Below are 16009 nucleotides of genomic sequence, written 5' to 3'. Positions count from 1 at the left end.
GATGTGGGATGTGGGTGTTTTACCTGCTAGGCTAAATGTCCATTTCCAGTCTCCAATATATTATTATAGAGATTTTTTTTATTATTATTACCAGTTGTAAACCAGAAACAGTCCTTAGAATTGTGAAATGGGGGAATTTACTCTGTCCTTGATGCACTTAGAACTTTTGTATCATTCTAACACATTTGATGAAGTTGTGTACTTTAAAAGCAATTTCTAGATCAAAACTTCTATTTTAGATAAATAGAGATTTTAGTTATTTATAACATGGTCTGTGTGTGGGATTATGAGATTTAACCAGCAAAATTCAGGACCTCAAGTTATAGTTGAGGTTAAGAAAAACAGCAGTTTTTAGTATATGGGAATTGCCCCAAATATGGCACAGGGCATATCTGTACTCAAAAATTATTTATTTACTTTGTTTCCCCATAATTTCTATAACTGCTCTCTTTGGGTGATAGATTACAAAAGGGGTCATGATTCTTCCCTTCTCTCTAGATCTACACCTTTTGCAATGAGACTTTATTGTCTTTCTTTAAGAAGTAGATTTTATTTCTTATCCTTTTTCCATGGTTTGGTCATGATTTGGTTCCCAAACTCATGAAAGAGTTTAAATTCTTAGACCATAAATTACCACGAGGGTAGAAATGGATTCTAATTAAGGTATTGAAGAGGTGGGCCTAGTGGGGGATCCCTTGCTCACTGGGGATATGACATGACCCCTGAAGGTAATTCACCCGAGAGGACTGGTTATCAAAGCTGAGTTGGACTCACCCCCGCTCTGCTTCCTGGCTCATTTTATGATCAGTCTGCCACAAATGTACCATCATGACCTTCTGCTGACCTCATCAGAGGTCAAAACAATGGAGCCTGCCCAATTTTGGGCAATGTCCAAAGTCCAAAGTCTTGAGCTAAATAAGCTCTTCCTCTTTACCAGTTTGCTGTTTGAGGTATTTCATTTAGAGTCATGGAACGCTGACTACTAAACTTTTGAATTTGGCTGGTTTTATTAGCCATGGCTAATAAAATGTGCTGAAAAGAATGGGGTGCAAATTCTGAGCTGTTTTTGTCAGCTGGAATCCTGTAAAGACATCAAGCTCAGGCTAATATTTGGGAGGATGGAAGATCACAAAGATAAGAAACTGTTTCACTTGAGACTGTTCTGGAACAGCCAGCCTGCAAACAACCCAGTGGCTGAGTTTATGGCAAATATTGGCTGATGTTTTTTATATCAAATATGAACTGCTAATATCAAACCAAACTGACAACGTAGGGAATGAATGACCCACATTTTAAGTCATTAGCTAGCAAAGGCAAAATGATACAGTCCGGCCATTACAGGGGAGCTGGGCATTTGGGGGGCATTCTTTAAGAATAGTGACCAGTTTCTATGTTGTGCTGTATTTTGACGGCCACAGATGAAAGCAGAGGGAGAGGTAATTTTTGTAATCAATTTTGAGCAAATAACACTTGGAGATTGCGTCAGTGAATCAGAGGAAATTGCTTGTTGAAATAAATGCTTGTGCCCACAGAAAGAATTTACTTCTATAAAAAGATGTTGTTTTGTTAACCATTCGCTGTTTAGAGGGTAGATCCCCTTTCACAACACTGCTTTCTTTTTCCGTTGATTATACCTGGGACACAGCCTTTTAGTCTGCAGCGTATTGCTGATGATTTGTTACTGAGGTCAGATCTGGATTCCCTCTGTGCATTATCCAGTAGTCAGTTGAGCCAAGGGATTAATGAACAGACTTTAAAGTCCAGAGGAGAGATATGGGAGTGAACAGTAGCAGGCAGGACCTGGCACAATGCCTCAATGGTAAATCCTCCCTTGCAAGCACAGGATCCTGGACAGGGGTGCTGGTTCATGTCCTGGCTGCTCCACTTCCTATCCAGCTCCCTGCCTGTGGCCTGGGAAAGCAGTCAAGGACGGCCCAATGCCTTCGGACCCTGCACCCATATGGGAGACCCGGAAGAAGCTCCTGGCTCCTGGCTTCAGATCAGCTCAGCTCTAGCTGTCCTGGCCATTTGGTGAGTGGATCAGCAACTGGAAGATCATTCTTTTCGTCTCTTCTTCTCTCCATAAATCTGATCTGCCTTTCCAATAAAAATAAAGAAATCTTAAAAAAAAAAAAAGTAGCATGCAAAAAAGGTTTAACAAGGACAATCCTAGACTTTCTCTCTTGTGGACCCTGGCTACCTCCCTGCTTGGCTTGGCTACAAGGGCAGGATTTTTGATGTAGTGTGTTTTTTTGTTTATTTGTTTTTGCGTGTGTGTGTATTTTAGATTCGTTTTATTTTTATTACAAAGTCAGATATATAGAGTGGAGGAGAAACAGAGAGGAAGGTCATCTGTCTGATGATTCACTCCTCAAGTGACTGCAACGGCCGGAGCTGAGCTGAACCAATCCGAAGCCAGGAGCCAGGAGCCTCATCCAGGCCTCCTACGCAGTGCTGGGTCCCAAGGCTTTGGGGCATCTTAAACTGCTTTCCCAGGCCACAAACAGGGAGCTAGATGGGAAGCAGGGCTGTTGGAATTAGAACCAGTGCCCATATGGGATCCTGGCGTGTGCAAGGCGAGGACTTTAGCCACTAGGCTACTGTGCTCGGCTCTAGTGATATTTAAAAGCTAAACTGTGGCGACTTGCAAAGTCACTTTCTTTTTTCTCTCTCTCTTTTAAAAATATTTATTTATTCCAGTTAATAAAGCATATTTGCAGAGAGAAGGAGAGATAAAGATCTCAATCTACTGCTATCTACTGTCCTTCCCCAAATGACCCAATGGGCAGAACTGAGCTGATCTGAAGGCAGGAACTTGTGCTGGATCTCCTATGTGGGTGCAAGGTCCCAAAGCTTTGGGATATACCTTGGCTGCTTTCCCAGGGCATTAACAGGGAGTTGGATAGCAAGTGGAGCAGCCGGGACACAAACTGGCACTCGTACGAGATCCTGGTGCTTTTACGAAGAGGATTAGCTGGTTGAGCCATAGCACTGGCTCCCCATCACTTTCTTTTCTGAAGGTTTTATAACGGCATCACTAGTTATCTCGCCTTCATTACAGGCTTAGAGTTTCTAACTGGGAACTTCTCTGAGTTCTCCGGAGGAGAAATTCCTTACCCACATCTTGATAGTTTGATTTCGAGACAGAAGGTGGTCAGATCATCGTTACAGACAGGGGAGCTGGCCCGTGGGAGAACAGATGAAACCTGTTTGCCTGCACTCTATTTTCAACTACTTTTCTTCGCTGTAGCTAGGTTGCTGAGAACTTGCTGTTGGCGATACACTTAACAAAAGAGCTGATAAAAGTTGATACAACTTAAGGCTCTAATTCTGTTCCCATAGAGTTGCTGTTCCGACAGCAATTATCTTAGGATCTCTCATTACTGCCTCTTGAATCCTCATGGCTACTCCTTGTCTCCTTTTGCCCTCCCTTCTCTGCAACTTCTCACTCAACAACGGAAACACATGCGTCACGGAAGGAAGTTTACCAGTCTACTGGGATCCCAATGACGAAATGACCGTAAAGGCGCATCACTTCACCCACTGAGAGCGAGGTAGGTGCTGCAAGGGTCGGTTCCAGCTCTTGCCTCTCATCCTGGCTCGAAGACAGTAGTCTTCTTGCAGTGTGGAAACATTGCTTTTGCTCTGTGCATGATCATTTGTGATCTCCCTCTTCCTATAAGCAACACGTCTTCTGGAATTAGCATCCTACCCTTAGCTACCTCCGTAATTATACTGGGGCTTAGGGTTTCCTTACGAGACTTTCAGAGTGGGATAATTGAGCCCATCCTACCAACCATTTTCAGTAGTCTTTGCAATGGTCAAGTGGAGAGTTGTCTGCCTGCAAAAGAAAGGCCTCTTGGGCAGGCTAGGCTTTAGTTAGGTCTCTCTGTGCCCCAGGGACTGCCTCTGTGATTGGGGAAACCCAGAGGGAAAGGATAGATCCAGGTGCTGCTAGAGTTCTCACTTCTCTACTAGTTTGTTAGGAAAGGCAGCACCTGAAAACCCAAGTGCAGGCTATTGAGTCATGTACTTCTCAATTCCTGGCGCTCTATCAGGCCTGGTTGCTGTTGCTGTTTCATTTTTTCTCAGGTCAATTATTTCAGGTGTCACTTACATTTTCCTCTCTACCCTCCTGTCCTTGATCATTATCTCTAATTTATCTAACATAGTTCCTTAGACACGTGTATACTTCTGAAAGGCATGTGATACTTTGTGTTTTAAAGCCTGGAGTCTTTTAAACTGCTGTTGTTAATCAACCAAAGGCTATAGCACTGGGAAAACTTGTTCTCTAGAATCATGGATTGCCAGAAACCATGCAGTTTGAAATTTTTTCAGTAAGACTGAAACATGCCACATTTATTTGGAGGGTCTGGGTCATTTTCGCCCAGAAAATTTGCAGGCAGGTGCACCACTTCAAATAAGAGTCACAGCATTCTCCTTATTTTAACGTAGTAGTTTCTTAGAAAATAGAATCCTGGGTCTACTTGGCCCAGACCTGATGCTAACCCCTTTACATCTGGTCTTGCTTTAATCTGAGGATTACATCAAAGGATCACATTGTTTAAACCAGACGTTATCACCACCCTTTCCCAATATCTTATAAGAGCTTAGTTCTTTCCTGTGCTTTCTGAGGCACCCTTAGTTCAACAAGTTAATTAACTTGGTTGATCGAACTGTAGTTTCCTTCCTAATGTCTTTCCCCAAAAAATATATACATGGTTGGTATAACTGAATATTTCATTACTTTTTCTTTTTCAAAAATTTATACCAGTATTTTAAATATTTATTTACTTGAAAGGTGGATGTATCTTCCATCCTTTGATTCACTTCTAAGTGGCTGCAATGGCTGAGGCTGAGCCAGGCTGAAAGCCACAGCCAGGAACTCTAGGTTGGTCTCCCACACAGTTGGCAGAGACCCACTATCTAGGTGATCTTCCCCTGCCTTCCCAGGTGCATTACCAGGGACCAGGATCAGAAATGGAGCTGCCAGGGGCAGCTGAAGCCTGTACCTGTGACTCTGGCATCCAATGTGGGCACCTGTTCACATCCTTTTCACTTCAGATCCAGCTCCTTGCTAAAGTGCCTGAGAGAGCAGCAGAAGATGGCCCAAGAACGGGGATATCCGTCATGCACAGCGGAGACCCGTGTGGAGTTCTTCGCTTCTACTTTTGGCCTGACCCAGCCCTGGCTGTTGTTGCCATTTGTGGGTTGAACTCATGGATGGAAGACAGCTCTTTCTGTCCTTCTCTCTCTGTAAGTCTGTCTTTTAAATCAATGAATAAATGCATTTTAAAAAATAAAAAGGAAGAAGTGATATAACCTACACTGAAAACAATGTGCCAATAAGGCACACTGGTGTTGGAAGCAGCTGCTTAACTTGCTGTGCCACAATGCAGGCCCCAACACAAATATTTTTTAAAAGTCTATCTATTTTGCTGTATGTTAGCTTAATTCATTACTTTCAACTACAGGATAGAGCATCATCCTTACAAACACATCCATACTCTCACATAACGTATTTTTGTAATCTTTTCTCCTAGAGGTTGTCTCTAGTTTCCTTTGTGTTACAAACAATACTGTTATGCCCTCAAGCATTTGCTTTTATGGATCTGCTTGAAGAATGGTTTTGGAATATGATATACTCTAAAATGACACTGCTGAGTCAAGACATGATTCCAGAATTTTGTTAAGTATTGCCATAAAAGAAGCTCCAATTTACATACTTCCCAGCAATGGTATAATATATTATCTGCTTTCAAATGCTTTCTGATTTAGCAAGTATAAGGTGGTGCATCATTTTTGGTCTGATTTTTTTTTAGCACAAGGGAATTAAAATCTTTTAACATGCATGGCTCATTTTATAGAATATAGTACAATGTTTTAGCATATATACAGTGCAAACTGTCAGTCACCTTTTCCATCTCAGTTACCTATTTGTTTTGTTTCTCTAAGTAGTCTTCTCATATGTCTCTCACATGTTAATATAGCCTTCATTTTTAGATAATTGAAGTATGAGAGCCAGTCTTGCCTATTATAATAAGCACAGCTAGTTTACAACTGAATGAATGAGAGAACAATAAAGTGTTGTATTCATGGTTCCTCCTGAGAGGGCAAAGCCCTATTCCTTGGGATGGTTCTGTCCCGGGTAGATGCTTTCACAGCACTTGAGTGTGGTAAAGCTTGAGGGACACTCTTCGGACTACCACAAAGACTAGAGAAGGGCAGGGGGCACTAGTGAAAAACAAAGGGCCAGGCTGAATAGAAGCTGTGTTTGAGGTGGTGTTAATTACATCTGCATAAACACAATTTCATTGGTATGGGGACTAGTCCGTTCCTGTGACGGTTCATTTTATTCGTGGACATGGCAGAGCTGTGGGATGCCCAGACAGTTGGTAAAACATGATTGCTGGGCTTGTCATTGAGGATGGTCTTGATGAAATTAGCAGTCAGATGGACTGACTGAACAAAGTGGATTGCTGTCAGGATGATTGGGTTTGTGGGTGAGCATGAATGAAGCTGTTGAGGGATTGAATGCAATGCAAAAATAGCAGAAGGAAGGATTTGTTCTCTCCTTCCTCTGAAGTAGGGCACTAGACTTCTTTTGTTTCAGATTGGAATGTATTCCATTGACTTCTTTGCTCCTTAAGCCTTCGACTGACACACAGATTATTATACCAGCGTTCCTGGGTCTCTAGCTTGGAGGCTGTAGATTATGGGACTTCTTGGGCTTTATAAGTGTATGAGTGTTTCCTGATAAATCTCTTATGTGTAGTAATACATAAAAATATAATGAGTATATAATAAAACTCCTTAATATGTATTATTTATTTTAAGCCATTGATTCATGAAGGTTCAGAAAGCAAGTCAGAGACCAAAGGAAGCCAATTCAAGTTCTGAGTTCAAAGTCTTGAGAACCAAAAGAATTTTTGGTGAGAGTTTTAGTCTGAGCCGATGTCTGTTAGTTTTGTTTCTTGGAAGAATTCAGAAGAAAACTGTTTCTGAGTGGAGAAATAACATGATCAAGTGTGCTATGGTTGGGAGAGCTAATTTTCTTATAGCAGAGAGATTGAAAAGTAGACCAATGATTAGAAAGACTGACGGTAAAATGGCATGTTCATTTCGACTGAACGGAAAACATGTACTTAGTGTTAGCATTGAGACTGAGGAAGGAACAATAATTGGACTAAAAATGAAGCAGGATTTGATGGTACTATATAGGCAATGAGAAAATTATTACTTTAGGCATTTTGTTCTATAGATGGGAAATAAGAGAATGATAATTGAACTAACTGCGAAGGAGAAATAAGAAGCAGGGAAAGAGCATTAGTTGGAATGCTGTTACATTGTAATTTTATTTAATAAGTTACTGGATGTAAGTAGAGAACATATTTTTTTGCACGTTTAGGATATCCATCCCTACCACCTCTCCCCCTTTTCCGGTTAGATTCTTTTCAGGCCCTATTTCTGTCTTTTCTTTCTGAAATTTTCTAGTCATTCTTTATACTGTAAACCCACATTTATCAAGTAAGTGCTGTTTAACTTTTAGCTTAAATCCTGAAAAAAAAAAAAAACGCCAACCAACCTTTTGTAAAGCTTGCCAGGTTTTGTCATAAAGCATATAATAAAAAATGGTGACTTTGCACAATGATATATTATGTTATAGTGGCGGATCAGTCTATGGGTTGCTGAATGCCTCTACATCATGGGCTTTTTTAGTTAATGCAATTTGTTGAAATCCTCTCAGCAAAGGGTTGTTGCAGCGACTGTCATCTGGGACCTGGAAATAGCCTTGTTATACAGAGCCCTGTGTTACACACTGATGGCACTTATTAGAACGGCATGCTATATGTTTTATTACTTCCGACATCAGCCTGGCTTTTTTAGCTTCCTCACAGCATGCTACTTTGGTAATTATGCTAATGCTAGCTGATTCATGAGGACAACTTCCTAAAGTGCACTTAATTAACTAGGAGATTTTGTAAACAGCTGTACATGTAGGTTCCACAAATTGTGGGAATATGTCAATCTGACAAGTGTACAGTCTGCCTTCCTAACTTTATCACTTTTTAACTAAAGCTTCAAAGAACAAGGAAAGGGCAGGCATTTGGTGTGGTGGGTAAGATGCTCTCTGGGGTGCCCTCATTTCATACAGCAGTGCCTGGGCGTGAGTCATGGCTCCGCTTTGGATTCCAGCTTCCTCCTAATGCATGCCCTGGATGGCAGCAGATGATGGGCTCAGGGAGATAAGTTAGGCCCCTGCCACTCTCTTGGAGTCCATGACTGAGTTCTGGATAGGAATGATCTGACTATTCCAGTCTGTTGATGCAGATGGGTTAGAAAGATTGTTTGCTTGTTGGCCCTTAAGTTGATGTAAGAGAAAATATTAAGACTTTATTTTCAGAGGATAGCATTTTTCTGAAATGTTGCTGCCATGTGTTTTTGCTTGCTTGTGAATCCTGCTGACTAACATGGTTCTTCAGGGATCTGTTTTGAAAATCAGATTTCCCATGCCAAGGGATCTCCAGTTTCTGTTTCACTTCAGGCCCAAGCTGCTGGGTTGGTTCCATACCTCGGTGACTCAATAACTTTGGCTGAATGGGAAGCAACTCACTAGTGAGCTATGGATCTATTTTACTAATAATCTTGTTGTCTCTATACTTGTAAGTGGTAAGAGTCATGCAGTTGGGAGGTGGAGCCAAAACCAAGCTAGTCAAAATGGAAGGAAGACACATCATCAGGAAAGAAATGAGAAGAGAATATATGATTGATATATATATGTATGTATGCATATGATACTGAATTATAAAACAAAAGTAACAACTGCACAAAACTAATAACAATGGAAAATAGGGATTTTTAAAATTATCTTATTATTACTGTATAAAGATACACACTTGGATAAGTCCTAAAATTTAAGCTAGGGATTACTTCTGGTTTCTCAAGGAGACTGGTGAGGTCATTTCCCTCATTAATTTAAGCTGCAACCCTGGGTACCAGGTCTTTGGGAACTAGCTAGATTACACCTAAAGATATCAAACATTTATTGCTTAGCCTTTTCCTTGACTTCAATAGTCAGAATCTCTTCCCCGACCTCAGCAGAATGAGCCATGCTGATGATGAGTGACCGGCCGCTAGTTCCTCGGGATAAGACCGCCTTTCTCATTGATGGGGGTGTTTCCTCTGCTGAGCTTGAACTTGCCCTACTTTTGGATCTGTCTGGGGATTTCTCTGCCAGCTTGATTTCTTTATTTTCATCCTCATTTTCTTTATCTTCATGCTCTTTTCCAGCACCCTCTTCTCTTCCGAGGTTTTCATCTTTTTTCTGAAAGAAGCAGTCACAACAATTCATATTGAAATCAGAGTCACAGAGATTAGACTCTTTTAATTAGCATGCAGTGGGTAAAATGACTGCCAAGGCAAAATGAGCTGAGTATGGAATCGGGTCTGCCGTGCCTCCCGCTGTCGTTGGGCAGGATTTGCTGCAGAACGGCACTGTGACTTTGGCTCACTGGATCAATCTGGATTAAATTTTTTTTTTTGTCCCTTTCTATGGGTCCTCATCTATTTTTATCTCGGTCTAAACATCTCTAATTGTTCATGGGAGCTGGTGCTGTCATTTTCGTAAAAGAAAACATTTTGTGTTTTATATTATCTATAGAAATGTCTGTAATAAAAAATATACTCTGTTCTTTCCTGGTGATGCTTAACACGAACCTGAGAGAGGCTTTGCCCGAGGTACAAAGGTGCACAGATAAAGAAGGTAGAACCTTCTTCTACCCACTGACTCCTAGCTTCTGAAGACTTCATATTTTTTTTCTGTAAATCATTCATTTGTTGATGTAAATGAAGTATTTTGCTTTACGCTATATCCCGAGGATTGTGTGTGCTGAAAAGGGACAATCAAGTCTCAGTCTCTTGCGTGCGATTGATTTTATAAGGCTTTGTGTACTTATTTTACGAAAGGTGTAGTTATTCATTTGTTGCAGTTTCTGAGAGAATGTACTGATTAGGTTCAGACAGCAGAAATTTCTGTTTATTTTGTTTGTCAATGTCTTATGACAATCTAAGTACCATAGACCTCTCCTACATCAGGAAAAAAATGTCTCCAAAAAACAGAAAGGAGAGAGAAACAATGATATCTTGAGTTTCTAGCTGGGTATAGGCCTGACGTCTGAACACCTGAGCAGCAGGTTTTCTTGTCCTGTGACTGTGATCTTATATAAATTCCTGAATTTGGGTCTCAGTCTGTTCTTCTGTAACATAAAGAACCTGGATGTTATCTGTAAGGCTATGTGTAATATACATGGGTTAAATTAAAAAGAAATGTTTCTTACTGACATGTTGGTGAAATCAGGAAATCTTTACAGGTTATCCATAACCCTGGCATATACAGCAAATGCTGAGGCATTGCTCCAGGGGGAGGACAGGGTTGGATGCTTATATGCCTGTATCACATCTTTGTTAACTGATCAATATATAACTTTGCCACATTTTTGTTTAGACACACCTTGTTTAATTTGGCGTGTTACTTAATTTGAAGAATTAGTGGCTGATTACATTGGAACCAGGGATAAAAATACTGTAACCAATGGCTGAATGAAGCTTATCTAACATATTCATCTATTTATTTTTGTGAGGCACATCACACACTTTTCTGCTTATGAACATGAGATTGTATGTCAGCATTATGGTTGGGGGCCATTTTAAACAATACCGTCACTTAGGCAAAATAAATAAATAAATAAATAAGGCTACAAAGGATCATTTGTTTACAGGTGAGATCTGAAGCAACTGTCCTTTGTCCAACCTTCGCTGCAAATGTATGCATCAGCCAACTTAAATGTTTTGTCCGTCATCATGTGCTTGTTCTTGAATGACCACCACGGCTCCATGAGTATTAATTTGGGGGTTACAAAAAAACTGCATTGATTAGGTTGATTTGTAAATACAGAATCCACTAATAATCATGGAGTATAGTTTATAGTAAGAAATTATATTTATAAGGATATATGTATATATATATATATGCCATCTGTAATAGACCTGGAGGATTAAATGTGATAATACATAATGATTCAGTTCACATGAGAAATGTTATGTAGAAAGCAGTAGTTATGAGCACCAGATTAATCTAGATTCTGCCAGTGTCTACAGCAGAATTAGAACAGGAGACTGTCTGCTAAAGCCAGGGCTCTGTCCATTACGATTTTCCATTAGCCCTTCCTTGTTACCTGAGCTTGTTCGATTTTCAGTTTGAGTAGTCTTGCAAGATCTGCTGTTCCAGAGCCTCCCAGGAGAGCTTTGAACATTTTGGGTGTTTGTTGTTTTGGCGGGAAGAGAAAGGCAAGTCCTTTTCTTGGGGGGCTTGGCTCTGTGGTCCTCCCCGCCTGCTTTAAAAGCACTCTGTGAACAGGAAAGAAAAGCAGTGTTAGGCAGCTCAGGGAGATGTCCTGCAAGATCTGTGATGTGACAGTGACACCTGCATCGATGATTCTTTAGGCAGTGTATCTCATGGAGGGATTGCCATCGTGGTGCAGAACGTTAAGCTGCTGCTCACAATGCCAAGTTCCCACGAGTCCAGTTTGAGTTTTTGCTGCTCTGTCTCCAATCCAGCTCCCTGTCATGCATCTGAGAAAGTAGAAGGTATTCCAATGATTAGGTCCTTTACTACCCATTGGTAGACCCAGAGAGTGTTCCAGGCTCCTGCCCTTGGCCTGGCCCAGCGCAGGCCACCTCAGCCAGTTGGGAATGAATCAGTGGATGGAAGGGGTTGGTCTCTCTGTCCTCTCTCATTTTCTCTATCACTTCATCTCTGTAACTCCTTTTCAAAAAATGCATCTTTTTAAAAAAGTGTATCTCATGGAGAAAATGATTATGATTGAGCTGCTCTCAGATTTTATAGGATAAAATCAACTTGTTTCATCTCTTATGGGGTTTTAAGGGTTATACCTGGCTTTCTTCATGAGAAGCTTTTCAGAATCTGGATAATTCACTAGAATTGATTGCAGAGTCTTTTTGTCCAGAGTTAAGAGATTGGCAAACCCGTGGGCCACCACATTGGCAGTTCGGCGGTTTCCACCTCCTGCTGCTAGAAGGCTGTGTGAGAGAAAAGTGAGTCATTGCCACAGCTTCACCTTTCATCATGGAAACCCTTAAAACAACAGATAGCAAATGTGAGCATTTGTGAGGCCTCCGAGATGGTTCAGTGACAATGAGGATTTGGGTGTTCATTCAGAGCATTACGGCAGTAATGGACATGGCAACTATTGCAGCATGTTTGTTTCTTTTATTATTATTATTATTAATTACATTGCATTATGTGACAGTTTTATAGGCACTGGGATTCCCCCTACCTCTCCCCAAACCCTCCCCCCATGGTGGATTCCTCCACCTTGTTGCATTACCACAATTCAAGTTCAGTTGAGAGTCTTTCATTGCAAGCATATACCAAGCATAGAGTCCAGCATCTTATTGTCCAGATACATTCAACGGTTTCTTGGGGAGACCATCTCTGGTCTGAAGGTAGAGCCGGCAGAGTATCATCCCAATCAATTAAAAGCCCCAACATAGGGCCTGGCGGTGTGGCCTAGCAGCAAAAGTCCTCGCCTTGAACACACCGGGATCCCATATGGGTGCTGGTTCTAATCCCGGCAGTTCCACTTCCCATCCAGCTCCCTGTTTGTGGCCTGAGAAAGCAGTGGAGGACGGCCCAAAGCCTTGGGACCCTGCACCCATGTGGGAGACCTGGAGGAGGTTCCTGGCTCCTGGTTTTGGATTGGTGCAGCACTGGCCATTGTGGTTACTTGAGGAGTGAATCATCCGATGGAAGATCTTCCTCTCTGTCTCTCCTCCTCTCTGTGTATCTGACTTTCCAATAAGTAAATAAATCTTAAAAAAAAATAAAAGCCCCAACATAACATCAGCAACAATTTATAATGTTATGGAATTAATTGACATAGTATTGAGTAACCAATATGTTAAAAAAGAAATGCAAGTTCTTAACCACATCCTGTGACTTCTTCATTGACATTTCAATTTTAGTTTATATGCAACCTGGTTCTATACACCTTAAAATGGCTACAGGTTACTATTCAGCTGTCTCATGTCTATTTAATTTTAGTATTTAGCAGTTTTTAGTGTTGAAACATGATTTTGCTGAACCTGGCTGTTTTTCAGGTAGTCTAACTCTATAACTCTAACAAGACATATGTCAACAGTTTAGGTGCAGAACAGTTTTAGGAGGTGTGTGCAGAGAAATCTTCAATACCCTAGTAAGGAGTAATAATCTTCGTGTCCTACCTAGTAACGTATAAGTGAATCCATGCTGATTCCTGTCTGGTTCTAAGCTTTCCTTGCTGTTCTCCATCTATTCTAGATTTTTTTGTTTGTTGTTTGTTACTTTGTTTTGAGGGGTCTCTGGAGCGATCCTGATGGTCATTGCCAGAGGTGATGGGGACCCAAAGTTGGAACAAAGCGAGGACCAGAGAGAGCTCCCCTCCCTAGTCTCGAAGGAAGTTTACTGTTCTTCTGTTTCTGTGGACTGCTCAGGGCTCCTGGCTGTTGTTCTGATGCCCTTGGACCCTGCGAGGAAGGATTTGGACTTCTTCCATTCCATGTGGTAGATCCAAGCAGGAGTGGATGACCTCAGAGTTCTCAGCCTCCAAAGGCACTCCAATTCCCCGTGGCCTCCTTGTAGTTGGGATGTAGTCCTTGGTGCTTGTACTGATAGTTCTTGGTGAGGATCCGGGAGTCTTCAGGGTTGGGATACAAGCCTCCTTCTGTCCCCCTGCTCCACTCTGTAGTCCCCCCCCCCCGCTCTGTGCATATGATCTCCTGTTAAGAGGTTGTCAGGATCACTTGATTCTCCCTATATGTCTTTGTAGTTTAACTATTGTCTAATGCTGATTTGAGTCTGTTGTCTATGAGTTACCGGTTATGATCCTGGTAGGTTGTGTTTCACATCTTCCTCACACATTCTAGGGAGATGGAAGATTTCTCTGTTCTCCTGCCCCATTACAAAATAGCATAGGGTACTAAACGTATATTAGGTTTTACAGTTCTTTGATGTAGATCATAAGCAGTCTGACTCACATTGATTGTTGGTTCATTGGTTACTTCACAATATCTTATTGCATGTGGGATAGGTTATTTGAGGTTGAGATAATATTACATTTTACAGGTACTATTTTTCATATTGACATCATTTCATCTTACATTAAGGCAAACATGTGGTATTGCACATGTGACATGCAGTTAGGTGGAGTCCCTATTGGAATGTCTGTTGGAATGTCCAGGCTTATCACAAGACCAAAAAAAGAAACTGCCATTTACTCTCTCCTGATGGCTTTTGTTTTGAGCAAGCTAGATAGGATTAGATCCTGGCTGTTTGAATATCCTGTTCCCACCTTCTCATTATTAGCTCCTGGTTTGCTTTTCCCCCCAAAATTGTGCATTAAAAAGCTCACTTCAGTCAGGTATTTGGGTCTTCCAGAAAGTATCCAAATTCTTACCAAATGCTTATATGAGACAAGAAATTTAAAAAAAAGGTTTATTTACAATTTGTATTGGATAGGGAGATATACAGAGAGAGAAAGATCTTCTCTCCACTGGTTCACTCCCCAAGTGGCTGCAGTGGCCAGAGTCGAGCTGATTCAAAGCCAGAAGCCAGGAACTTCCTCCAGGTCTGCAGTGCGGTTGCAATGTTCCAAGGCTTTGGGCTGTCCTTGACTGCTTTCCCAGGCCACAGGCAGGGAGCCGGATGGGAAGTGGGACTGCTGGGGTTAGAACCAACACCCATATGGGATCCTGGCACTTGCAAAGTGAGGACTTTAGCCACTAGGCTACTGAGCTGGGCCCAAGTTTGCATCATTTTGCTGTAGCAAAAGGACAGGGAGAGCCTCTGATCATTAGGAGAAAGAAGATGAAAGGCTGCATGAGGCCCATGCCTGAAAAACTGTATCAGATGGCGAGAACACCTCTTCCTATTCTTGTAGTGAGAAGAGATTCCAGTTGGCTATTAATAGTTAAGAAAAGCTAATGAATAGTTTCAGCTCTAATATGTCAAAAGGTTGGAAGTCATTGATCCTTTTCTTTTAAGAAAAAACTGGGACTGCCACAATAGCATAGTGGCTAAAGTCCTCGCCTTGCATGCTCCGGGATCCCATATGGGCACTGGTTCTAATCCCGGCTACCCTGCTTCCCATCCAGCTCCCTGCTTGTGGCCTGGGAAAGCAGTCGAGGACGGCCCAAAGCCTTGGGACTTTGAACCCACATGGGAGACCTGGAAGAACTCCTGGCTCCTGGCTTTGGATCGGCTCAGTGCTTGCCATTGTGGCAGCATGGGGAGTGAACCATCCGACGGAAGATCTTCCTCGCTGTCTCTCCTCTTCTCTGTATATCCGACTTTCCAATAAAAATAAATACATCTTAAATAAAAAAAGAAAGAGCTGATGCATGAAAGATTCGTTACTTTTCTTGGATCCACTGGAGAACTCGGATCACGGGGCAAATGGCTATCTGAAAATCTGGAGAGATAGTTCAATGTATAAAACCGCAGTCAGGTCTGTGGGCAGGGCAGAAGCCTCTGCAGTCCCAAGTTTTAAGTCCCCTTGAGTGATAATTATCATGATTTGTTGGATGCTGAGTGTGGCTCTTGGGGTCCACACTTAAGGGAATGCTCATACTTCCATGGCTTTTCACTGCCATTAATCCCAGTGATTTTTTGAGGTGAACAGGTAAGAAATGGTCCCTGCTGAGACCAACAGGGGTAGAAAGGCTAATCATTGTGAGATACACTCCAACACAGCCACAGAATTCACAAAAAACATGTTGTCACAAATTTGTTCTACTTGAGGGATGAAAACTTTCCTACTGTAACTTCTCAATCCTTCCTGTCCAACCTGAGGGCAACAGAGGACAGCCCAAAGCCTTGGGACCCTGCACCTGCATGGGGACCTCACGAGGAGGCTCCTGGCTCCTGGCTCCTGGCTTTGGATCGGCTCAGCTC

At 41.8% G+C, this 16009-nt stretch overlaps 1 protein-coding gene across 1 annotated transcript in view; it reads right to left on the bottom strand.

Moving 5' to 3' along the window:
* Positions 1-9043: 9043 nt before the first annotated feature.
* Positions 9044-16009, bottom strand: part of CNGB3 (cyclic nucleotide gated channel subunit beta 3) — a 153289-nt gene continuing 146323 nt past the window's right edge. The window contains exons 15-17 of the mRNA XM_040992883.1: positions 11953-12099; positions 11235-11406; positions 9044-9325 (exon numbers count right to left, since the gene is read on the bottom strand). Coding sequence (XP_040848817.1) covers positions 9044-9325; positions 11235-11406; positions 11953-12099 — 601 coding nt within the window. The remainder of the gene's footprint in view (positions 9326-11234; positions 11407-11952; positions 12100-16009) is intronic.

Source organism: Ochotona curzoniae, unplaced genomic scaffold, assembly GCF_017591425.1.
Source record: "Ochotona curzoniae isolate NIBS_2020 unplaced genomic scaffold, NIBS_Ocur_1.0 contig_1071, whole genome shotgun sequence".
In the NCBI taxonomy this organism is placed as follows: Eukaryota; Metazoa; Chordata; class Mammalia; order Lagomorpha; family Ochotonidae; genus Ochotona; species Ochotona curzoniae.
The sequence above is the reverse complement of the archived record's forward strand: the minus strand, read 5'-3'. Positions and strand labels throughout refer to the sequence as shown.